Source organism: Vanacampus margaritifer, chromosome 18 (genome assembly GCF_051991255.1).
Source record: "Vanacampus margaritifer isolate UIUO_Vmar chromosome 18, RoL_Vmar_1.0, whole genome shotgun sequence".
NCBI lineage: Eukaryota > Metazoa > Chordata > Actinopteri > Syngnathiformes > Syngnathidae > Vanacampus > Vanacampus margaritifer.
Genome location: NC_135449.1, coordinates 2,489,327 through 2,511,204, shown reverse-complemented (window position 1 = coordinate 2,511,204; position 21,878 = coordinate 2,489,327). Strand labels below are relative to the sequence as shown.

Here is a 21,878-nt window from a genome sequence, read left to right as displayed (position 1 = left end):
TTTTGAATGACAAAAATTATAATTTAAAAAAATTATATTTTGCTTTTATTTGAATGACAATTCCTCCAGTTAAAAATAAACATTTCCTCTAAGTAATTCTAATATTGTGTAAGATATTTCACTAACGTGTATTTAATTTTTATCAAACTATTACGTTACTATGAATTTTAAAATTGTAATAAATACATTTTATTAGCTACTATTATAGTTACTTAATTTGTTTAAAAATAAAGGTTAAAAAAAAAAAGAAGAACAGTCAGAAATAGAGGATTTAACATTTTATTGTTTCCCCCGAAAAATGAAAAAACAACAACACAATTACCTCTAAAATAACTTGAAAATGAGCAAGTGGACGGTTATAGGAGCATGGCAGGGCCAGCAAACAGGGTTCTGCGTAGACGCCCCGTTTTCTTGCCCTGGAGGAAAAGCTGCTTTACAGAACTTGATCAGGGGAAACAAAAACCTTCAACTGAACCGTTGGGGGAAAAACAACAAATCACTATTTGGGAAAACTTTGCCAATGACTCTTCATAAGATTTGATTTATTGTGATTATACTAAATCCCTTTTTTCCAGCATTAAGGCATCTGCAGTGCTCATCACAGCCAGCAGGGGGCGCACGCGAGGTGGCTATTAAACTACAGTGAACAAATGGACCTCCAAAATAGTTTGTTCTGTGGAGACGTCTAACTTTGTCTGCTTTTTCGGACGCGTGAAGGCAGGTCAACGACAACAATGTACGCAAAGACGCTGATATGTTCTCAAGGCTGTTTAAAAGTTTGACGGGAGAGGGGAGGGAAAGACGACAGCAGGGGGGGGTGGGCCGGCTTATGTGAAGGTGAGGCCGGCCTCGTTGTACACCTTGAACACCTTCTCGATGGCGTTGACGTAGGCGGCCGTCCGCAGGTCCAGGCCCAGGTTGTACTTGCTCGCCGTGCGCATGATTTGCTGGGGGGAGGGAAGGAGCCATGTGACACTTCAACATCAGCAAATGAAGTGACCTTATGATTTTATTAACATTTTAGTTAAATTTTACCGAAATAAATGCAAAATATTGTAATACAAGTTAAATCAGGGATGTGATTTGACCAAAGTGAAATTATCTGAAAATTTAGCCGGGGGTCTTGGGGCCGCTGGCACCCAGCTAGGTCCAGGGCAGTGCCCTGGTGGGGGGACACGGGGGGCAAAGCCCCCCGGAGCTCATGGGTTTTCCGTGTTTTTAAGTACTTTCAATGCACTCACATGACAAAGAAATAGACAAAACAACAGCATAAATTTTCAATGTCTATTGAACTATCCCATATAAAATGGCAGTTTTAGTCAACTCAAAATCAGTCACATTCAAAAACATTGGACTGCCTTTGCTTTTAAAAACTATCACTGAGAATATCATCATATCTAACTAATGTGATTCCTAAGTTAACACATAAATAATGTTGAAGAGTTCAAATTTCATGAACAAATAATTGTATCATGACCAAATGAAAAGTAACTCATATTAGAGCATACCACAAATGTCTTTGTTATAGCAGAAGATGTTATCTGTCGGAGTCATGTGCATACACAATCAACTACTATATTAAAAAAAAAAAAAAAAAAAAAATCTGATTTTTTTTTTTGGGGGGGGGGGGGGTAGTTAAAAAAAAAAATTCCGCGAATTAGCGGAAAAATCACATCCCTGTTAAATACAGTACTTTGTTAGAAAACAGCCTTTACATTTTTTCTGATTAATTTGAACACATTTTGGCATTTATTTTAATTTTTTTACACAAGACTCCTTACCTTAATATGTCTGACAAATTTAATAAAGTAAATCCTATTTCTCATTTACTTCTCATTTATTTCTCATTTTGAACTCAATGACTTACCCTGGCAGATCTCTCCATGGTGTAGGCCAAGCCGGAGTGAACGATGTCCTTTTCGGAGGCACCCTGCAACCCAAAGCACTCGCATGGAAACCTCGGCATTGGTGGAGCCAACAACCATTGTGACGCTGGACCCAAAATGTGGCGCTTTCCCCTTCCAAAGCATATTTTACATCCGACACGTCAATCTACTCACGGCAACTCTGGCCTGGAAGTCGGCGGTGGGCACGATGGGGATGGGTCCGCCCTGCTTGCCAAATTTCCTCTCCAGGCTCTCCTGCACGGACACTGCACGGCGACAAAAACAATTTTGGTTGACTTGGCCACAGCGGCAAAAGAGGATTGGATTCATTAGCGTCTTGTCCTTACTGAGCAGGTGGTAGTTGGAGTCCCGCTCGTATTTGAAGGTCAGGCGTCCGTAGCTGACGTGGTTGAGATTCTTCAGCCACTCGAAATAGGACACCGTCACACCGCCGGCGTTCAGGTACATGTCCTGCAGGGGGAGGGAGACGCCGTCAAAGTCTTCCTCCACATCAGATTTTTCCCAATCAATATTTTTTTTTTTTTTCAGTGGAGGACTCACTGGGATCACCATGACGTTGTTGGCCAGGAAGACCTTGTCGGCATCGGGGGTGGTGGGACCGTTGGCGCCCTCGGCGATGATCTGCAGCGGCGCAAAAACATTGAAATAATCTTTCGTATTTTAGGGGGAAAAAAATGCATATTGGTGCAAGCTGTGCAGAGTTCTGACATCTTCAGAGTCACATTAACTTGCAAAAAAAAAATAATAATTCTCATCACACCGTCATTAATCAAAGTGGTGTAAAAACATCACAGCCATCAGCCGTCCACGTCAAAGTCTATGCTCACAAAATGGCTTTTAATTCATTCCCTCCCGGCTGTTTTACTGGATTTTGACTGGTTTTGCAAAACCCACAGAATATTGTGTTCTAATGCTATGAAAACTAAAAAAAAAAAAAGTACATTTGTATCCGTTTCTGTTTTGCAGCAATTAGCATATAGCTAAGTTTCATCAACATTCACATTCCTAGTGAAAACACTGTCAAAAAGAGCTTGTTGCAACATGGCCCTGGCTGATCTCTTATACTCTGCTGCCACCTGCTGGCCGTATTTTTGTCATAATTACCATTACTTTAAGCCACGTCTTCATGTCAGAAGCTGCATCAAAAGCTTTCTGTATGCTCTTGCATAAAAAAAAAAAAATAATAATAATGTTTACAAGTATTAAAAAACATATTTACGCATTTTTGGGTTTGAATGAGTTAAAACGTCACAAAAGCTAATGACTAGTAACCTCATCGCCCCCAAAAATCTTTTTTTTTTAAAGATTTAAGAGCCATGACTTAATAATAATAATAATAACAATAAATAAAACTAATTGAGCTGAATAAGAAGTTTTAAATGGCAGAAAAGAATCTGCCTGCTCTTTAACTCTGCACCAAAGCAAAGCACGGGTCTCGCAGAGGCAGTTTTACAACATTTCTTATTTGTTTTCAACATTTTAAAAAATAATGCATTAACTTAACGAGACCAATCGTACCAATTGTTAAGTTGACCATATTTGGACATGCTGCATTTCCACCCGACAGCAACAGTATAAAAGACAATTTAGCATTTCAGTCACGAGTCATTCTTGCAAAACGAACTTTGCAAAGTGCACCCTACTTCTGACGTCAATTAACGTTACTCGTTGGGATTTCCGTTAATTGACTATCTTGGCAGCAAAAGAGTTCATTGCTAGCAAAATGGAGGGAGGGATGGCGGCGGCGTTCACCTTGGCCTTGATCTTGGGGGCATTGTGACGCGTCAGCTGCTTCTCGCCGGCGGCCGGGATCAGGATGTGGCAGTCGGCTTCCAGAATGTTCCCCTCGTAGGGTTTGGCGCCCGGGAAGCCCACGATGCTTCCGTGTTGCTGTCGGGGAAAGACACCCCAAAAAAAAGAAGAAGTTTGAAGCAGAGGTCATGTTGTCATGGCGACAGCGCGACATGCGGTGTATTTTTGGGGAAGTGAAAACAAAGACGGGAGAGAAGTGAGAGCAGAGCAAGCCGCACCAGCTTGTAGTCTTCCAGCTGCTTGGGGTCGATGCCGTCGGGGTTGTAGATGGCGCCGTCGATCTCGCCGATGCCCACGCACTTGGCGCCGTACCTGTGCAGGTACCTCATGGAGTGGAGACCCACGTTGCCAAAGCCCTGGCAGACACAGACACAACAATACAAAGGAAAGCGATGTCAGTTTCTGACTCGGCAGCCCAAAATTACCCACCATTAAAAACTCATTTTTGGCTAGTGAATTTCAAAAAATAAATATATTAGGGGTGTCAAAATATAGCATATATTTGTGGCGACTGCGGTCAAGGTGTGTTTTACAATTCTAAAAATGTGCAGGATTTCACAAAAGACTTCCTTCATGTTAAAGATTAGGTAGCTCTTAACTCATTCACTGCCATTGACGGCTATAGACGTCAAAAATGTATTTGAACTATTTCTAGTTTAACATTTTTTCCCACTTTTGTTAACAAAAGTATGAAAACCTAGAATTATATATATTTTTGTATTAGAACAGATATAAAATTTTTGATTAATCGTGAGTTAACTCATGAAGTCATGCCATTAATTACGAAAAAATTTAGTCGCCTGACGCCCCTAATTTTTTAATAATCTTTTCTGTTTTTTAATTATTTTTTAAAACATTTTAAATATTTTTTTCTTAAAAAAAAAAGATTATTAAAAATTAGGGGCGTCAGGGGATTATTTTTTAAAATCATAATTAATCGCATGACTTCACTAGTTAACTCACAATTAATCAAAAATTTTATATCTGTTCAAAATGTACAATATTTTTTTTTCTAGGTTTTCATACTCTTGTTAACAAAAGTGGGGGGGAATGTTACGTTAAAATAAATAATTCCATAGAATTTGACGTCTATAGCCGTTAATGGCAGTGAATGAGTTAATATGAAAAGCAAATTTGCACTGAGCTCTCACCACCGTCTTACAAATGCAGTTATGCCATCTAGCGGCAGAAAAATGACCACTTGTTTTTTACAGTACAGTACGGAGGCTGCCTCTGGTTGCCTTTTTAATTTTAACTCAATTTTAGGAATTATTATTAAATTACTGTATCAATGACTAAAAAAATGCAGCCATATTTCTATTGGTTAATTTTTTTTGCCACTTATGTTAAGAGTATGAATTTTATATATTTTATTAATTTATTTTATTCCATTTATATTGATTTATTTTTCATTTAGAACAGATATAACATTTGTGATTAATCGTGCATTAACTATTGAATTCATGCAATAAAAAAAAAAAAAAAAAATCATCATCATCATCATCATCTGACAACCGTAAAAGAAATAAAGAAATAAATCCCTCCAGATTAATGGTGTTAGAAATATAAGGTATAAAGTAGTACAAGGAGTGGACATTGTTTCAGATGAGTGAAAACAGCGAAGCTTAATTCTCTGCCGGCTAAATCTCCAAGAAGATGTAATCGGCGTCTGCCGCAATCCTCACACAAACACTCCAAGCGGGATTACCGCCTTTTGATCCTGCCAACACTTGCCCTCATCTTTATCTTGCCTCAAAAATCACTTGAGGGAAAACTTGCTGCCCGATAGGGGAGACCTTCTTCCTCTTTCACACCAATCACTTCTCGTTTTTTCGGACGCCGACAAGTCGACGACATCACAGCGAGGCTCTAAGAGATGGCGCAGCCCTGATTGCGGAGCCCGTCTAAAGCCTTCATCCTCATCATCATCATCATCATCCTCCTCCCGAGTGGTCACCTGCACGATGAAGGTCTTGTCCTTGAAGCCGGGCGTGAGTCCCAGCATGCTCATGTAAGACGCCTCGTTGATGAAGTTCTCGATGCCGTGGAAGACTCCGCGACCGGTGGCCGAGATGCGGCCGTGGATGCCGCCCTGGCTGATGGGCTTGCCCGTCACGCAGGCGTGCGCGTTGATGTCCTGCCGAGACAACATTCAAAAAGAAAAAAATATATATATCAGGAGGCTGCCTCTAGTTGTCAGTTAGCGGTACTGCGCCCTGCTCGGGTTTTTTTTTTTTTGCTTTGCTGGCTGCACATCTCTTCACACTACCCAGAATGCTTTGCTCTCAAGATAAGAGCAGGAATGTGTGAGGCCTTCGGGAGTCTGGGCAAGTAATCTGGATCACGTCTCCATGATAGGATGACGCCAACCACAACCTTACAGAAGGCAATTCATTAGGTACACTGGCACATACGTCATTAATTCTGCCTTCACAATTGATCATTTCACTTTTTACATCAACTCATGTGCTCCCCAAAACATTTAAATGTGTTCTATTTGAAATGTTTTACGTGTTCCAAAGACGTAGTTATAGGTTTTTTTTTATGCTAGAGCATACAGAGGCTTTGATGCAGCCTGTCAACTGCAAAGAACGGTTGAAGAAATGGTAGTTATTACAAAAACGGCCAGCAGGTGGCAGCAGAGCAAAAATAGATCAACCAGGGCAATGTTGGGGAAAAAAAAAAAAAAAAAAGCTAATTTACTCACAGTTCTCAATAGATTTGTGAATACTGATTAAATGTAGCTATATTCTAATTGCTGCAAAACGGAAACAGATAGAATTATTATTTTTTCCCTGATGAAAGAAGAGACTTATCTTTCTTTTGGTAGGTTCCATGTTTTTATAGCAATAGAACGCAATATTCTGTGGTCTTTGCAACATCAGTCAAAAAAATGCAGTAAAGCAGCCGGCATTGCTTCAGTGAATGAGTTAACATCATTTAGATAACAATTAAGTCAGCATTATTATTAGCACAGAATTATGGTTCAAAGCCCTATTTTGAAACCCTAATCTGCTTCTCAACCCTCCCTTTGAAACCCAAACCTTGTCCTTTTCACGCAGGTGTACCTAATGTGTGCATCTTGAGCTTTTAACGTTTTAGCCAACTTTTTTTTATTTATTTTTTTTAACAGTTACCTTTGACGTCTATGCCCGTCAACGGCAGCAAATGAGTTCAATATGACAGCTGTGGTCCAAACGTTTTGTTCTTGCACAGCAGCCGATTAACTCTTTGACTGCCAAAAACGTTAAATAACGTTTAGTAAAATCCTATGGAGGAGTGCCAAAGACGTTAAAAGACGTTTGTTTCAAAACAGAGGTGAAACTAACCATTTTCTATTGCTGATTACTGAAAAACGGAATAAGGTAGAAACAAACTTTTTTTTCTGATGAAAGATGAGAGTCCAATCTTTCATTTGGTAGTATGTGTGTTTCCATAGTCCAAACACATCATTTTCTGTGGACCTTGAAAGATCAGTCAAAATGCTTAAAATCGGCTGGCACTGGGGACAACCAGTTTCTGAAAACGTCTGGCAGTCAAAGAGTTAAGTGAACTATTTACCGCCACCTCAAGTACTTTTTGCATTGTAAATGCAGCCTCATTGATTCATTATTGACACATCATACATCATTAAGTTAACAAACAAGAGGGCCTCTCTGTCTGGAAGGCTGCGCTCGTTTTCTTTCAGTGGGGAGAGAGCGAGACCGAGAGCGAGAGCGAGAGAGAGAAGAGGAATGTTTGCTCTGGCGAGAAGGGAGAGGCAGGAAGCCGCTGGCTCCGAGTGACTCACTCCTTCCACTTTGTTCTTGTTTACCAAAAAAAAAAAAGGAGGGAAAAAGGGAAGGCGTGCCAAAAGCAGGGCCGAGTCTGATGCAGGCTTTCGAACTGACCGTGTGCGCGATGGTGTTGGCGTAGGTGTCGGCGATCCAGGACATTTCCCGCTCGCCCGTGCTCATGTCGGGAGCTGGTACATCGATGCCAGGTCCTGGTTGGGAGAAAGATGAGGGCACTTTTAATGAGGCTCAAAACATGTTTTTTTAATTATTTTTTCCCCCCCTAAGTAATCATGGATACTGAGTGGAATACTGTAAACACAAGTTTCAGCTTTCAGAGTTCAAACCTCAACTGATGTATAAAATTTTCCAGAACAAGATCCAAAAACTGGAGAAGGCGGGGTTGCAAAAATAAAAAAAAAGGGGGGAGGGGTTCCGTCTGAGCTGGGATGTGTGTGGGGAGTTTTTAGAAATGCCCACCATGGAAACAGTCAAACGCAAAACGGCTTCATTTTTCATCCAGATGTGGTCGACTCCCGCGAATGACAACGACTGCATTGGGCAAAATGTGCACAACTCACCGATGAAGCCCTTCTTGGCAAGCTCGATGGTGAATCTCCTGGTGATCTTCTCCAGCTCGTTGTCCTGCACAGCCAAAAGTCAAACAATGACATCATTGTTTACCCAAGAATCTTAGGAGGTGTCGTTTTCTCATAAGACTCAATTTAAAAAAAAAAACATTTTTTTCTTAAAAACAGTTTGTGTGTGGTGAATTGGGGGCGGTGGCGTGTATGACTCACAGAGTAATTCCTGGGGTTGATCTTGACTCCAGCTTTGGCCCCTCCGAACGGCACATCTGGCAAAGGGGAACAACTTCACTTAGTTTATGCGTTACAGCAAAGAGGATACGGGCGTGAGTATTGGGACACTTCATTTGAAATCGTGTGCAGTTCATCTGAAAAGGGACTTTAAAAAAAAAAAAATGTGGGAAAAGTGAAGCACTGTGAAAACCTTCGCAGCACTTCAACTTTTTGAATGTAAACACATTCTGGTGAAAAGTGAGCAAAAGTATGCGTGCCAAGCTAGTGGCATCATATCCAACTTGAGCAAACTTACCCACAACGGCGCATTTGTACGTCATCAAGGAGGCCAGAGCTTTCACCTCGTCCACCGACACCTCAGTGCTGTAACGGATACCTAAAAAAAACAAAAACGACCTGTTACCATGGTGACGAGGCCGTCACAACCAAATTAAAGCAAAAACTGCCAACTGTAAATGTCAACAAAACGTACAAGATAACGCCAGACATTCAGGATTTAGAGATGAAAGCACAGATAGCGGAGCGCTACCTAACTCTTTGACTGCCAAAAACGTTAAATAACGTTTAGTAAAATCCTATGGAGGAGTGCCAAAGACGTTAAAAGACGTTAGTTTCAAAACAGAGGCGAAACTAACCATTTTCTATTGTTGATTACTGAAAAACGGAATAAGGTAGAAACAAACTTTTTTTTTCTGATGAAAGATGAGAGTCCAATCTTTCATTTGGTAGTATGTTTGTTTTCATAGTCCAAACACATAATTTTCTGTGGACCTTGAAAGATCAGTCAAAATGCTTAAAATCGGCTGGCACCCACGGCATCCCTTTTCTGAAAACGTCTGGCAGTCAAAGAGCTAGTGGTGAAGTTGGAAAATGGTAGCTTAAGTTGTTTTGATTCCATTTGTGGCCGAATAACGCAGCATGGTTTTCCACATCAGTTTCAGGTCAACAGACGCCATCTATGAGCATCCAAAGGAGCCAATCACGCGCTTCCGAGCATTCATTCACCGACCGCAGCTGCCGGAAGTTTTACGGCGGCTGTAAAACACTCGCATCTGGCGCATGGGGAGGATTGTCTCCAGCAGACAGGAAAACAATTAGGCAGCTACCAATAGGTCTTATTACCGTCAGCACTTTCCCGCCATGTGAGTCACACACAATTGAATTAAACCATGATAAAATAAAAAATGTTTTACAGCGCAGATGTTTTTCCAAACATCAGCTGAGCCACCACGAGTAAGGGCGGGAGGACAATCCCGAGCTTGTGATCAAATTATAAGACGGGACAACAAGCCGCGGGGAAACCATCCCCCTCCTGGTGCTCTTTCATTTATCCACCGCGACACTGACGTCATCCTAGCAACCGCCGCAAACCAAAGAGCGGATTCAGTCCAAATACAAGCGGCACTGGTTTGCTTCCATTGTACTTTGGACTACACCAGTTGATCTTTTACCATCTTGAAAGGTTTTTCCATTGAAAGATTACTCTTGTTTTTGTAATCTTTTGCGTGTTCAAATAAATCCAAGATGAGATTCTTGTGAAGAGGGTCCTTGCAATGTTAATTTATTACAGAGATCTCTGGTCACACAATTGCATATCACCCAAGCAGTGTCATCCAATATGTGTGTGTGCTCTTTTGTGCTCACACAGCCTTTTTATTCAAAACAACAGGAAACGCCTCCGTCCTCCCGTGAGGTACAAAATCAGATTACATTCTCCCAGTATACTCGATCGTCCTTGAACTTTTGAAAAACGGATTTCTGACGAACAGGAACTAGACTTCTTAGATAAACAAACGAAACATATTAACTTTCTCATGTCTGGGAAAAAAAAGAGTAGAAAAGATAGCAAAAATGTCAAAAGCATTACTCATCAGGTTATCATAATAACACCTACATCAACACATCTATAATGAAATGCAAAACAGGTAAAATGAAAAATAAAACGGTAAAAATGTTAATGTCAACACCATTTTCAACGTTAACGCTGCAAAATTATGGGAATTTTAAAAGTTGCACATTTTACTTACAACTTAGTTTTGTGTTCTTTGTGAAATAGGATGCAATAAGATAGCAACAAAGTCCTGGCTGGCAAATAGGAAAGTAGTAATTGATGTCATGGAAGAATCATTTTTGTATAAGCAAATAGACATTTTTAGGGGGTGACCATGGTTGACTGTACTCCGGGGTAACTACTCGCACAATGACGATGACGGCAGCCTTGAAAAGTGGGGCGTACCCAAAAACACCCCTTTGAACTTTGTCAAGCAAAGTCAAGGGTCTTGGCCCCATGTCAATCATTAAACCCACTCAGCTTTCTTGCTGACTCCAGTGTGGATTTTACTCGCAGTCCGTGACATCATCACCACGTCTTGCTCTCAGTCGCCTTTAGGGAGACACCAGCCGAGCGAGGAAGAAATACAGGCTGCCCCAGAATAGTTCCCTGTTCCCTGTGTTAACAGCAAGAACAGCCGACGGCCGCCATGATGGCATTCGTCTTACTACGGCGCCCTCCCCCACTCGTCACGGGCAAATAGGAATGCCTGGAAAAACAGCCGCCCTCCCTCCCGCAGTCCGTCGACACTCCCACACCCTTTCGCCATACATCACATCTCGCTACTGTCAAACTACCCACAATGCACTGCATGGGGGAGGAGTAGGCACCATACACCTACACAGATGAGGCCTTGAACTTTACAGTGTTAAAGGTGGATATATACACACACACACACACACACACACGGGTGTCCAAAGTCAGCTTGGGGGCCATTTTGTGGCACTGCTGCTTGGCTGGTTTAGTTTTGGCCCACAAAGTATTCAAATGAAAATATATGTGAAAAGGAATCATTAGTTAAGTCACCTATAGCACAAAGTGTAGCCTTTAATCTGTACATATATGAGTAACGGACAAGAAGATGGTAGAAAATAATTCTTTTAGTGTCAATGAAGCTCCTCAACTCACTTTAGGGTTCATTCATTGGCACCAGGATGCCACTAGAAACAGCCACAAAATACTTTTGGTTTAACATGTAGAAGCAAATATGTAGCGCTTCTCTGTACTTTAACAGCAGAGTGATGTGGGATCCCCTGAATTGGCTGTCCAAAAAAAAAAAAAAATTACTGCCCACATCATATCCTAAACTTAAAAAAGCGGCCATTCTGTGACAACCCCACAAGCAAGAGATGCCCTCAAAAAAGGTTAATGAATGCTACAAGATGGCGGCATGGCACTACATGAAGGTCCTCAAATCACTTCAACTGAGTTCATTGGCACCATGATGCCACAAGAAGGGACTAAAACAATACTTTTATACAAGACTGGTTAGGTTGAGTACAGTAAGAGCAATTTTTTTTTTCTTCCAGCAAATAAGTGAAGCCGGTGAATCCACAAAGGTAAACCTTTAAAAATAATAATAATTTGAAACTCGAATTAATTACTTTGGTTTTAACATGTTAAATTAAGATTTACTTGATTGTGATTTACTTAAATTTCTAGAAAGACCTTCTAACTATCCTATATATATATAACAATTAAAGGTTTGTTCATGAAATGATTGTTCATTTTGTATTACGTGCCAACCACTGAGGCCAAGTTGGTCAACCATAACCAGGTGTGAGCTACTAGCTTAAAAACCTCGCAACTACAGGTGAGCTAAAATGTCACTTAAACGCGAATTTAAGTTCAAAGTGATATTAACGGAATAATTAAATGTCATTACCAAGTTGTAGAGTAAAAGGGAAGCAGAGATACCGTTGGGTAGCTAGCTCGAAAACCGCTAAGTAATGCTAACAGGATGTTAGGCTAACCGCTAGCTGTCAGCGGGGCGGTCCTCCACCTCCAGCCTCCCTCCGACACTCACCTCCCTTGCATGGCGTCCGGTGCTGGCTGTGCTGAGCTCGGTATCCCTCCACCACCTCCCACTCGCCGTTGTCCCGCTTGATGGGGAACGACACGCTGAGGACGTGATTGCACGGCTTGATGATGCGCAGGATGCCCCGCACGCGATGCCGCTTCTGCTCGGGGGTCTCGCGGGTCCGCAGGTCCTCCACCAGCTTGTCCTCCACGATGGCGGCGCCGCGGTCGAAGAAGCCCTCCACCATGCGGAAGAAGTTGGGGTCGTCCGGCTGCTGCTCGCTCGCCGCGTCGGCGTAGCGACGTACCCGCAGCATTGAGACGGACGCCGGCAGAGCAGAGTCCACGCAGCCCGAGGCCAGCGCGCTGCCCGCCGAGCGGCTCAGCAGCTCCCCGAAGTAGCGATACATGACCGCGGCGAGAGTCGAGTGGAAGGCGACGAAGGCGAGCGGACTACAAACGGCGACAAGGGGGCGAGAAAGACACAGAGACCGAAGGGATCCTCACCGTGTCGGGACCTCCGAGCGAGTGGGAAGTGACATACTGGGCGGGTTTGCTTTAAAAGGCAGCGGAGGGTCAGCCGAGCTCCGAGTAGGCACGCGGAAGGAGGAGGAGGAGGACCCTGGCAGCCGCGCGCGCGCCAACTTTCGCCGCAGTTGAACGTGCGCGCTCCCGACTCTGCGTCGCAAATCGAACGGGACGCAAACGCTAAATCCGTATTTCTCAACCTCTATTCAGCCAAAGCACGTTTTATACTTATATTTTTGTTGTAGCGGTGAGGCCAAACACTTCCCAGCATGATTTGCGGCGCTCCTTTTAAGTAGTTGCTTTGTTGAGAGTGTGCCTGTGATGACAAAGGACCAAAGAACAAAAAAAATGTTTTTGTTACTTTTCAATTAAAAGCTCTCATAGTGTTGTTATAGATGCTACAAGATGGCAGCAAAGCACTTTTTTTCCCCATTAGACCACACTATGGCTTTGCTAAATGAAGCTCCACCGCTTACGTGAATTGAGTTCCTTGGCCACAAGATGGCGCCAAAGCAATATTTTTACATTAGACATGCCTTTAGCCTGAGCACAAAAAACTGTGAATGTTTCAGCTAATGACAAAAGATTACCACACTAGCGAATGCTAAATATATAGGAGTTTACTGTATTTATAGTTTAAACTATTAATATATATGCATTATATATGAATATTTTTGAAGGAAGCAACAATGCATTTTTTTCCTTATTTGCGGCAGAACGAGGTCCCAATCCCCGCAAAAAGCGAGTGTTTTCTGTGTTCTGAATGGCAACAGTTGGATCCACACGCTTATCGTACCTTCTGCCATCTAGTGGAAGAGCACTGAATTGTTTGCCTTGTCATTAAACGTCACTAGCATAGATAGACGAACAAAGATACAATATTTCTAGCAACCAAATACTTTTCAAACTAAGTTAAATTGGATAACCAACCGGTGGTTGGGGAAATCACTTTTTTTGTGTATTATTACTTATGTAGTGTAATATTAACCAGATAATGTATTAATGCATCTCATTCAAATGTTCTTTTTTTCGCATAATATCCATACAAACATAATGGGATTATGGCAAGACGGGAAACGTGTGCAATTGAGCGAGTGAGTGAGAGGTCAACAGGTCAGGAGCGCTATTTGAGTGGTGGTGGGTGGGGTCTTGGAAGTGTGTGACAGCTGGATGAAGTGGAAGATGGCTAGCGAGGGCGGTGGGGGACGGGTGGATGTGGGGAAGCGGCAGTCGCTGTTCTCTGCCGACGCTGGCGGCCTGTTCAACTGGGCTGCCGACGGGACTTTGGCAAGGCATTGTGGGTAACCAGTCCCAATGTTCATGCAGGCCACAAAGTACAGACTTTCAACTATGTATTTTTCTATCTATCTATGAAGCTAGCTAGCTATCAAGGTAGCAGTTTATCTATCTATCTAAGATAGCTAGCATGCTAGCTAGCTAGCTAGCATGCTAGCTAGCTATCATGAGGCTAGTGTTGACTTCAGAAACAGTCTGAAATCTCAGTTTTCCCTCCGAAAACAACCACCTGATTATCTATCTTTGTGCTTTGGTAGCAGTACCAAAAAAGGCAAAGCTAGAACCATTTTCCAGCATCAATTGGCCAACAGAAATTCGTCATAACGAGGACTGGATGACCCAAAAAAATAAAGATTGATTTGATGTGGACGTGACTGCTGCGCTCGCCCAGTCTAGGCGGCCTTATGTAAGAGCACATCGATGGCGTGTTCCTTCACACATACGTGCCGGTCGGCCTCATATGGCACGCAGAAACGAAATGAAAATCGTACGTCGAGGTCACGTGTAATGAACTGGACTTAAACCCCGTGGACTCTGCACGGCAGATAAGCACTCGCCGCTGCGACAAACAAACACAATCACAGACAGCGAGTCAGTGCAAAAACAGGAACTCAGCAACATGTATTATACCAAATGCAAAGAAAAAAATCAACAAAACACACATGCATGCTTTTGTTTTGATTTTTGCCGAAATTTGTTAAAAAATGGTTCGGAACAAACTCACCCGGCTGCCTTCACATTTTCCTGAAATTGTTGCGCCATCACGTGTAACTTTATTGTTTTTTTGTTTGTTTGTTTGTCTAAAGCTTTTTTTGACCTAATTTATTGAGAGTGACTGTTCAATAAACTGTCCAAGTGATAAAGAATATGAAACGCGGCGTAGAATGGTTTAATATTCATTTAAACATTTTATGTTTATTTCATTTTGTTTCCTGCGAGTTAAACAATAGTTCTGCTCTAGAAAGCTTTTTATTGTTCTGATTTTTGGATGTTTGGAGCGGATTAATCGGATTGGGAAATATTGCTTCAGTTTTTATACAGTTCAGTTTTGTGTATTTCCTGGAAACAACTATCTTTAGAAGACCCTTTTTTTCCCCCTTAAACAAAATGGGGAAAAAAAACATTGTCATACATTTTTAGGCTCCCTAAAGGCCACAACATGTAAGCTAACAGCTAAATGAAATGACCACATTAGAATCCAAAAGGAAAACAAACTTGTCATACCTGGCTTTTTTTTTTTTTTTTTAATTTTATGACATGTGCATTCTGTTAAAATCATAAAACGATCATAGAGATAACTTGTTGCTTCTGTCCAATCACCTCAACCCACATCTTGCTTTACCGCGTCATTGGCTGAGAGTTCGACAACACCCTCCGGAGGGGCAGACCATGGGGGTGTGATGATCATGATGACAGTTGTGCGTAGTCACATGCTGCTTTGACGTGAAATGGCAGGAGAGCTACAAGGGGGTGAAAATGGACGCCCCCCCCCCCCTCCCCAGAGGACAAAAAAACAAAAAAAAATGGCAGCTCACGGTACTGACAGAATGCACTCTACACACGCACACGCACACGCACACGCACACACAGCAGTGACGAGGCAGTGGACAACTGCCAGGGTCACCTTGAAATCCTGCTTGCAAGTCACATGGAGGACACTTTATTTATGTATTTATTTTTGGGGTGGAAACTGTTGTGATTTTTGTCATGTTGAAACGTACGTTAAATGTGCAAAAAACATTTCATTTGAAATATTTGCTTTTTTTTTTTTTACTATTCTTTAATGCTAAAATATTTTTTTTCTCAGAAAGACATCAATCCATGTTAAATATTATATATTACCACAACAGTGCATCGAAAATATAATTATTTCAATATTGTAATAGATTCTAATAATATATTTCTATGGCAACTCCTTTTAAAAGGGACCCTTTTTAAATGGTAAAAAGTCGACATGTTGCCTAGCAACTGTTCTGAACCAGCAGCCACACAGATTGGGTGAAACGAATTCTAAATCACTTTATAGAATCGAATTAAACGCGGAAAAGTTGTGACATTAAATAACGAACATAAAATCCTAAAATTGTTGCAACGTGTGTACATTACAGCAGTGATCAGGTGTGCAAATTGAAAACTATGATTTTTATTACAAATAATTCATCTTTGTTCATCCATCTCTGCCAGCCAGAAAAAAAAGTAATTCTATTAAATGGCGGGATGTCCATAATTGATGTGTATATTCACTTTTTTTGTGACATTAAGTTTTAGATTTTTCTAATGTAAAATAAGAGCCTTGACTAAAAAAAAATCATAATTGAGAAGCGCTGCAGTACATTTCTTTTTACTGATACAAAACAAACACTAGAGGGCGCCAGTGTCTTACCAAACTACATTACAGTACTGCATCAGCGTGAGGCCCTCGATGCAAAGCCACATACGTAGCATCAACTTGATGTCGAAATGACAGGTTAAGAAAAAACATATTGAAGAAATATGTATTTGAATAAGGGCTGCATGGTTCCCTAGTGGTTAGCATGTTTGTCTCGCAGAGATTTGGTGTTCGAATCCAGGCTGCTTGCATTGGTTTTGGTTTGTTCCCCCAAATTCCCCTCCACAATGCATGAGGCGAAATGTTAATTAGCCAGAGAAAATGAATGGCGATTTTAATTAGAAAATGAAAAAAAAAATAAAAATCCAGCTGCACTTCAACGACATATCCTGGACCCGAGAGCGTCTTTTCTAGTCATTGTTGTAAAGTCAGTTGAATCGAAACTCTGTGTGTGTGTGTGTGTGTGTGTGTGTGTGTGTGTGTGTGTGTGTGTGTGTGTGTGTGTGTGTGTGTGTGTGAAGGCAAAGAGGTAAAAAGTTGAAAAGGTTCCCACGAGAACTCTCCTCCCAAGCGTCTCGATTCAGGAAGTTGCGGCTTTGCCTCGCGTCTGCTCACATCTCCCCATCGACCCACGTTACACACACTCGACGTGTGCGTGCGTGTGGCCAACGTCTGACGCCTTTGCTGTCGCCCCACGTGTCAGGTGACCCAGAAGGAAACCCCAAAGGAAGTCGAGAGAGAGGTCAAGAGCAAGTCAGTCGCTTTCGACACTCTCGCTCACCGCAGCCAGATAATTGTCTGACGACCACAATCGACAATCAGTCTTGCCTTTTCGTTAAACACAAATGGAAGCCTGGAAATGTCAGCTTCAAATTAAAATAGCTGACTTGCTGTTTGTCTTACAGCATGGGTTCTTGAGACTTTTTTTTTGTAGGTGTCCTCAAGATAGATTTGTCTACCAAAGTACACGCGGATAAGTGAAACTGGCTTCAGGGGCTGAATTTGATAAATGTCCAAAATGGCTGCTTCAAAACAAAATGGCAGATTTCCTATGACTTTTCAGAGTATGGCTTCTTGAGAATTTTTTTGTGTGTCTGCTCATAACAGACATGTCTACCAAATGTCATGTTGCTAAAGTCAAACTGGCTTTGTGGGCTGAATTTTACAAACGTCCAAAATGGCTGCTTCAAAACAAAATGGCAGACTTCCTGTCTTTACTGGTATGACTTCTTGAGAATTTTTTTGTGGGTCTGTTCATAACAGAAATACCTCCCAGGTATCATGTTGCTAAGTAAGACAAATGTCCAAAATGGCTGCTTCCAAACAAAATGGCAGCTTTCCTGTGTCTTTTCAAGTAATGCTTCTTGAGAATGTTTTGTGGCTCCGCTTGACCAAATGTCACGTCGCGAAGTGAAACCGGGATTCCTGCAGCTGAATATTTTCAAAACAGTTGCAGCTTGAATCGAAAATAACTACAAAACGCAATGATGGACTCCAATCGAAAGCCACCATTTTAAGTCCTGGATCCATTTTTCAGCGAACCAGCTCACCTTCCGACGCATTCATTGGTTCAAGGAGAGCTGCAGGAAAGGCTCCTCCACGCCGCTGCCGAATATGCAAACACGCATTTGTGCAGGCCTGATTGTGATATTGCAAGCTCACAACATCAACGCTACCTCAGCACGTAGGTGACACAGAGGATCAAGAGGGGCTGCAGGCCCCCGGTTCTCGACTTGGACGCTCGGGCCCCTGGTATGACGGCGCTGTGGCTCTCCACCCACACGTACCCGCCGCCCCTCACTAGCATCCTGTAGCGACCGCTGACCGACTGGCTCTTGGAGTACACTGGAAAACAACAGCAAAAGGAAAAAAAATAATAAAAAACTTGGATTTTGAGTCACATGCTGCTTCACCTTCACGACTCACAGTTGATGTGATGTTTGGTCAAGCAGATTGTGTCCAGTGTGTGACAAAGCTCGTATATGGAGCGGCCCACCAGCTCGTGGGGGGTGTACCCTAAAATTGACAACACTCTTCACAAACGCACAAAAAAAAAAGACAAAAGATTTTCAACTATAACCTGCAAAACTCATTTGAAAAAAACGAAACAATTCTGGCAGTTTGGGGTTACCTGTGGTCGCAGTGCGTGAACCTCATGTCCATGCTGTGCTGGCTGCTGAATGTGCGAGCGCAGAGGAGCGTGTGAGACACGGGCAGGGGACGGCAGGTGAGCAGCAGGTAGGGGGGCACGGAGGGGCCGGCGCAAGGCCTCGCTCGGCCTTGGCACTGCAACACCTACAAATTGATCGCAAATCACCATGGATGAAGAAAACAAAATAAAATAAATAAATACAAAACAAAAAAACAATTGTAAAAAAACACTTATATAATATAATAAAGTAAATAAAGTAAAATATATAATAAAGTTAATAAAAAAAAATACTAGAAAGTAGACAAAATATTAAAATATAAAGAAAAAAATATAAAAACAGAAAAATACAAATGTATAGTTAATTATTTTTTATATACAAAAAATAGTAAAATAGAAAAATACATATGAATAAAGGTAATCAAAAAAATACTAAAAATTGTAAAAGAAAAAAGAAAGACACTGAAAAATTTAATATCATGAAAATATATTAAAAAAAATAATACAAATAGAAAAATACAAACAAATGAATAAATAAAAAACATCAAAAAAATATATAAATCAACCCCCCCAAAAAATAGTCAATACATTTTTTAAATGTTTAAATGAAAATCAAAACAAATTGCAAAAATATAATCTACATTTTTAGAGTAAAAATAAACCAAAAATTATTTTAAATACAAAGAAAAAAAAAACTAAAACAGCTTTAAAACTAAGTAAAACAATCATAATTCAACAACACAAACAAAAATATTCTTAAATAAAATCAAATAATTTAATTTAAAAAAAAAAGAAAATAATAACCAATCTAATTTAAAAAAAGATGTCCATTTGTGAGCAACCTTCCACGTGGCCGACTTGAGGTTGGTGCTTCGTCCTCGCAGGCTTAGGGTGCTTTTAATCCTCACCACAAAGTCACGCTTTGCGTCGCTCCAAAACTCCTCTTAAAACAAAAAAAAAAGAACATCTAAAATAAATAACATGCTTGACTCACATACAAACGCTCACATACTCACAAACCTTCAGAAAGGCGGAGGTTGCTTCTGATTTCTTCGTGGTCACACGGGTGAGTAAATTCAAAAAGGTTGTGGCCCATCAACTCAGTCTGAGGAGGAAATCCTCAATAAGCATTTACACTTTTGTCTTGTGCGAAGCAATGAAAGAGAATATTTAATTTACAAGAAACGAGGCCAACGGGAAGGAGACAGATGATAAAAAGCAGGGGACCCGGGATGGAGCCCTGGGGCACCCCTCCAAGATCCGGGAAGCGGTCTGATGAGGATTTCAACTGGATGAACCGAGTGCGGGTCACTGTAGTATCTGCGCATACCTGCGTGAGGCCCAGGTAGCGGCTGACGTTGTCGGACAGGAACATCATGTCCCCATCGGAGGAAAGCACCATCATGAATCCCTCCAGGACCGTCAGGTAAAAGTCCGTCTCCTCCGGGGCCGCCATCGCGTCGACTCTTCCCATGAAAAACTTTGACACGTACATCTCGTCTGTGGATTACCATGCATCCATGAATCCCACAAAATATATTAAATATGCTGTTTTAGAATCTCGATTCGATATCAATTGAAAAAAAACGATCTAAGTAAAAAAAAAAAAAAAAAAAAAAAAGTATAGATCCACCTTGTAGCAGCGCTTTGAGTCGGATGTAGCAGAGAGCCAGGCGGATGACGGACGGCTTGTCCAGGTGATCTCTGACGGACGCCCGCAGCGGCAGCAGGCGGCATAAATCCGCAAACACGTCCGCTTCCACTCGCCGCCGCTTCCTGGCTGCCTCGCGACTGATCGCCCTGCCAGAGACAAACGCTGCCGTGTCATATGAAAAAAAAAATATATATATATATATATATATATGCTCATCATGACCCAGCATAGAACCACAGATGGGAATAAGTCGCAAACAATGTATATGAAAAGTCTACACACCCCTGTTCAAATCCGAGATGTTTATATTTGGGAAAAAAAACACACACACACCAAGTTAAATCAGTCCAAAACATTTTTTATCATTACATCATTAATTAAGATTAAGAAGTGAGATTGCACCCGTTGCTATTTGCAACCGTTTAAAATTCCCTTTTATGTTTCTATTTAATGTTTTAGCCATTAGTTAACTCATTCACTGCCATTGAAGGCTATAGACGTCAATAATTCATTTGAACTTTTTCTATTAGTTTAAATTTTTTTTCCCCACTTTTGTTAACAAGAGTATGAAAACCTAGAAAAAAAATCTTGTACATTTAGAACAGATATAAAATTTGTGATTAATCGTGAGTTACCTAGAGAAGTCTTTTCTTAAAAAAAAATTGTGTCAGGCGATTACAATTTTTAATTGTAATTAATCGCATGACTTCAACAGTTAACGATTAATCACAAATGTAATATCTGTTCTAAATGTACAATAAAAAAAATTCTAGCTTTGCATACTCTTGCTAACAAAAGTGGAAAATATGTTAAACTAATAGAAATAGTTCAAATGAATTTTTGACGCCGATAGCCGTCAATGGCAGTGAATGAATTAACCATAATACATGACATCCCATTTTGCTTTTCTTTTCTTAATTTTGATTGTGCATATTTCATGAACTGTGAAATGAACATGACTAGTTACTCTTCAAGGAATTTAAAGTGACACAAAGGTAGAAGTTACATTTAAAATATCTTTCAAAGAGGAACTATTGTTTTTTTTAAATTAAAAATTCAGGAAAGTTAAGAAGCCAATTATTAGAGAAAATAAAAAAATAAAAAATAAATACCCATTTTTGGATATACATTCTTTTCATTGACCACCAGCAACAACAAAAAACTGCACAAGAATCAAAGACTGAAATAAAAATACATTTAATTAGACAAGAAAACATGGGGGGAATCTTGTTTTTTAGGGTTAAGACAAAAAAAATGTGACAAGAAAGAAAGATCACTCACAATAACTTTTTCTGGGAAAAAAAAAAGGAACTAAAGCGATTTTTAATTTTCTTTAAAAAAAATAAAAGAATAGAGTTAAAAAGAACATATGACGAGGAGAAATTGTCTTCTAAGACTTCAAATATGGGAGCTGTAAGTTCTAGTAAAATTTGCAGTAGTATGTCGGGCACTAAAATGGTCATTTGCATATAACTAGTCGAAATGTTCAATTTAGTTCATTTTCATGACAGAACCTTCTTTATTGCATTTCTAAACTGTGCAAATTCATCTTTACAAGTCGAGCCAAACAGGATCAATAATGCAATAAAAAGAAAAGATTTCATAAAAGTCCATTTACCTTCTCCTCTCCTTGTCAACTCTCATCCCGATGAATGTCGGCCCGTCTCGTTCGTCCGTCCGTCATCAATTAGAATAAACTGCAGTTCAAAGGTCATCCAGGGGAGAAAGCGCATCCCCCCCCCCTGCCCCTCCCCTCCTC

The 21,878-nt window shown here is 40.9% G+C and overlaps 2 protein-coding genes across 5 annotated transcripts; both read right to left on the bottom strand.

Annotated features, from left to right (window-relative positions):
* Positions 1 to 263: 263 nt before the first annotated feature.
* glud1b (glutamate dehydrogenase 1b) lies at positions 264 to 12,856 on the bottom strand. Its single transcript, XM_077551146.1, has 13 exons — positions 12,171 to 12,856; positions 8,609 to 8,689; positions 8,293 to 8,348; positions 8,074 to 8,137; positions 7,610 to 7,704; positions 5,677 to 5,856; positions 3,938 to 4,075; positions 3,660 to 3,797; positions 2,448 to 2,528; positions 2,234 to 2,357; positions 2,061 to 2,152; positions 1,868 to 1,930; positions 264 to 947 (listed from the first exon to the last, which is right to left on the bottom strand). The coding sequence occupies exons 1-13, from the start codon at positions 12,571 to 12,573 to the stop codon at positions 828 to 830; spliced, it is 1,635 nt and encodes a 544-aa protein (XP_077407272.1). The 5' UTR covers positions 12,574 to 12,856; the 3' UTR covers positions 264 to 827.
* A 138-nt stretch (positions 12,857 to 12,994) lies between these two features.
* Positions 12,995 to 21,850, bottom strand: epas1a (endothelial PAS domain protein 1a). 4 transcript variants are annotated; one of them, XM_077551150.1, is made up of 9 exons: positions 20,099 to 21,843; positions 19,796 to 19,965; positions 19,486 to 19,570; positions 19,308 to 19,408; positions 18,448 to 18,611; positions 18,243 to 18,349; positions 17,993 to 18,161; positions 17,867 to 17,921; positions 12,995 to 13,007 (listed from the first exon to the last, which is right to left on the bottom strand). In XM_077551150.1, the coding sequence occupies exons 1-8, from the start codon at positions 20,346 to 20,348 to the stop codon at positions 17,879 to 17,881; spliced, it is 1,089 nt and encodes a 362-aa protein (XP_077407276.1). In that variant the 5' UTR covers positions 20,349 to 21,843; the 3' UTR covers positions 12,995 to 13,007; positions 17,867 to 17,878. The 4 variants fall into 4 exon arrangements, with proteins under 4 accessions (XP_077407276.1, XP_077407277.1, XP_077407274.1 ...); XM_077551151.1 differs by lacking the exon at positions 12,995 to 13,007 and having other exon boundaries at positions 14,174 to 17,921; positions 20,099 to 20,265; positions 21,738 to 21,850; XM_077551148.1 differs by lacking the exon at positions 12,995 to 13,007 and adding an exon at positions 14,174 to 14,546.
* Between the last annotated feature and the right edge of the window lie 28 nt (positions 21,851 to 21,878).

Bases quoted from the DNA above. Each gene is read 5' to 3' on its own strand.
- epas1a (XM_077551150.1), bottom strand. From the start codon at position 20,348: ATGCTGGGTCATGATGAGCATATATATATATATATATATATATTTTTT. The intron at 19,966-20,098 runs GTGGATCTATAC...GGTAATCCACAG, and splicing joins ACTCAAAGCGCTGCTACAAG to ACGAGATGTACGTGTCAAAG. The intron at 18,162-18,242 runs GTGAGTCGTGAA...GTTGTTTTCCAG, and splicing joins GACCAAACATCACATCAACT to TGTACTCCAAGAGCCAGTCG.
- glud1b (XM_077551146.1), bottom strand. From the start codon at position 12,573: ATGTATCGCTACTTCGGGGAGCTGCTGAGCCGCTCGGCGGGCAGCGCG. The intron at 8,690-12,170 runs GTGAGTGTCGGA...TGTTTTTTTTAG, and splicing joins CCGGACGCCATGCAAGGGAG to GTATCCGTTACAGCACTGAG. The intron at 5,857-7,609 runs GTCAGTTCGAAA...TTGTCTCGGCAG, and splicing joins CCAACACCATCGCGCACACG to GACATCAACGCGCACGCCTG.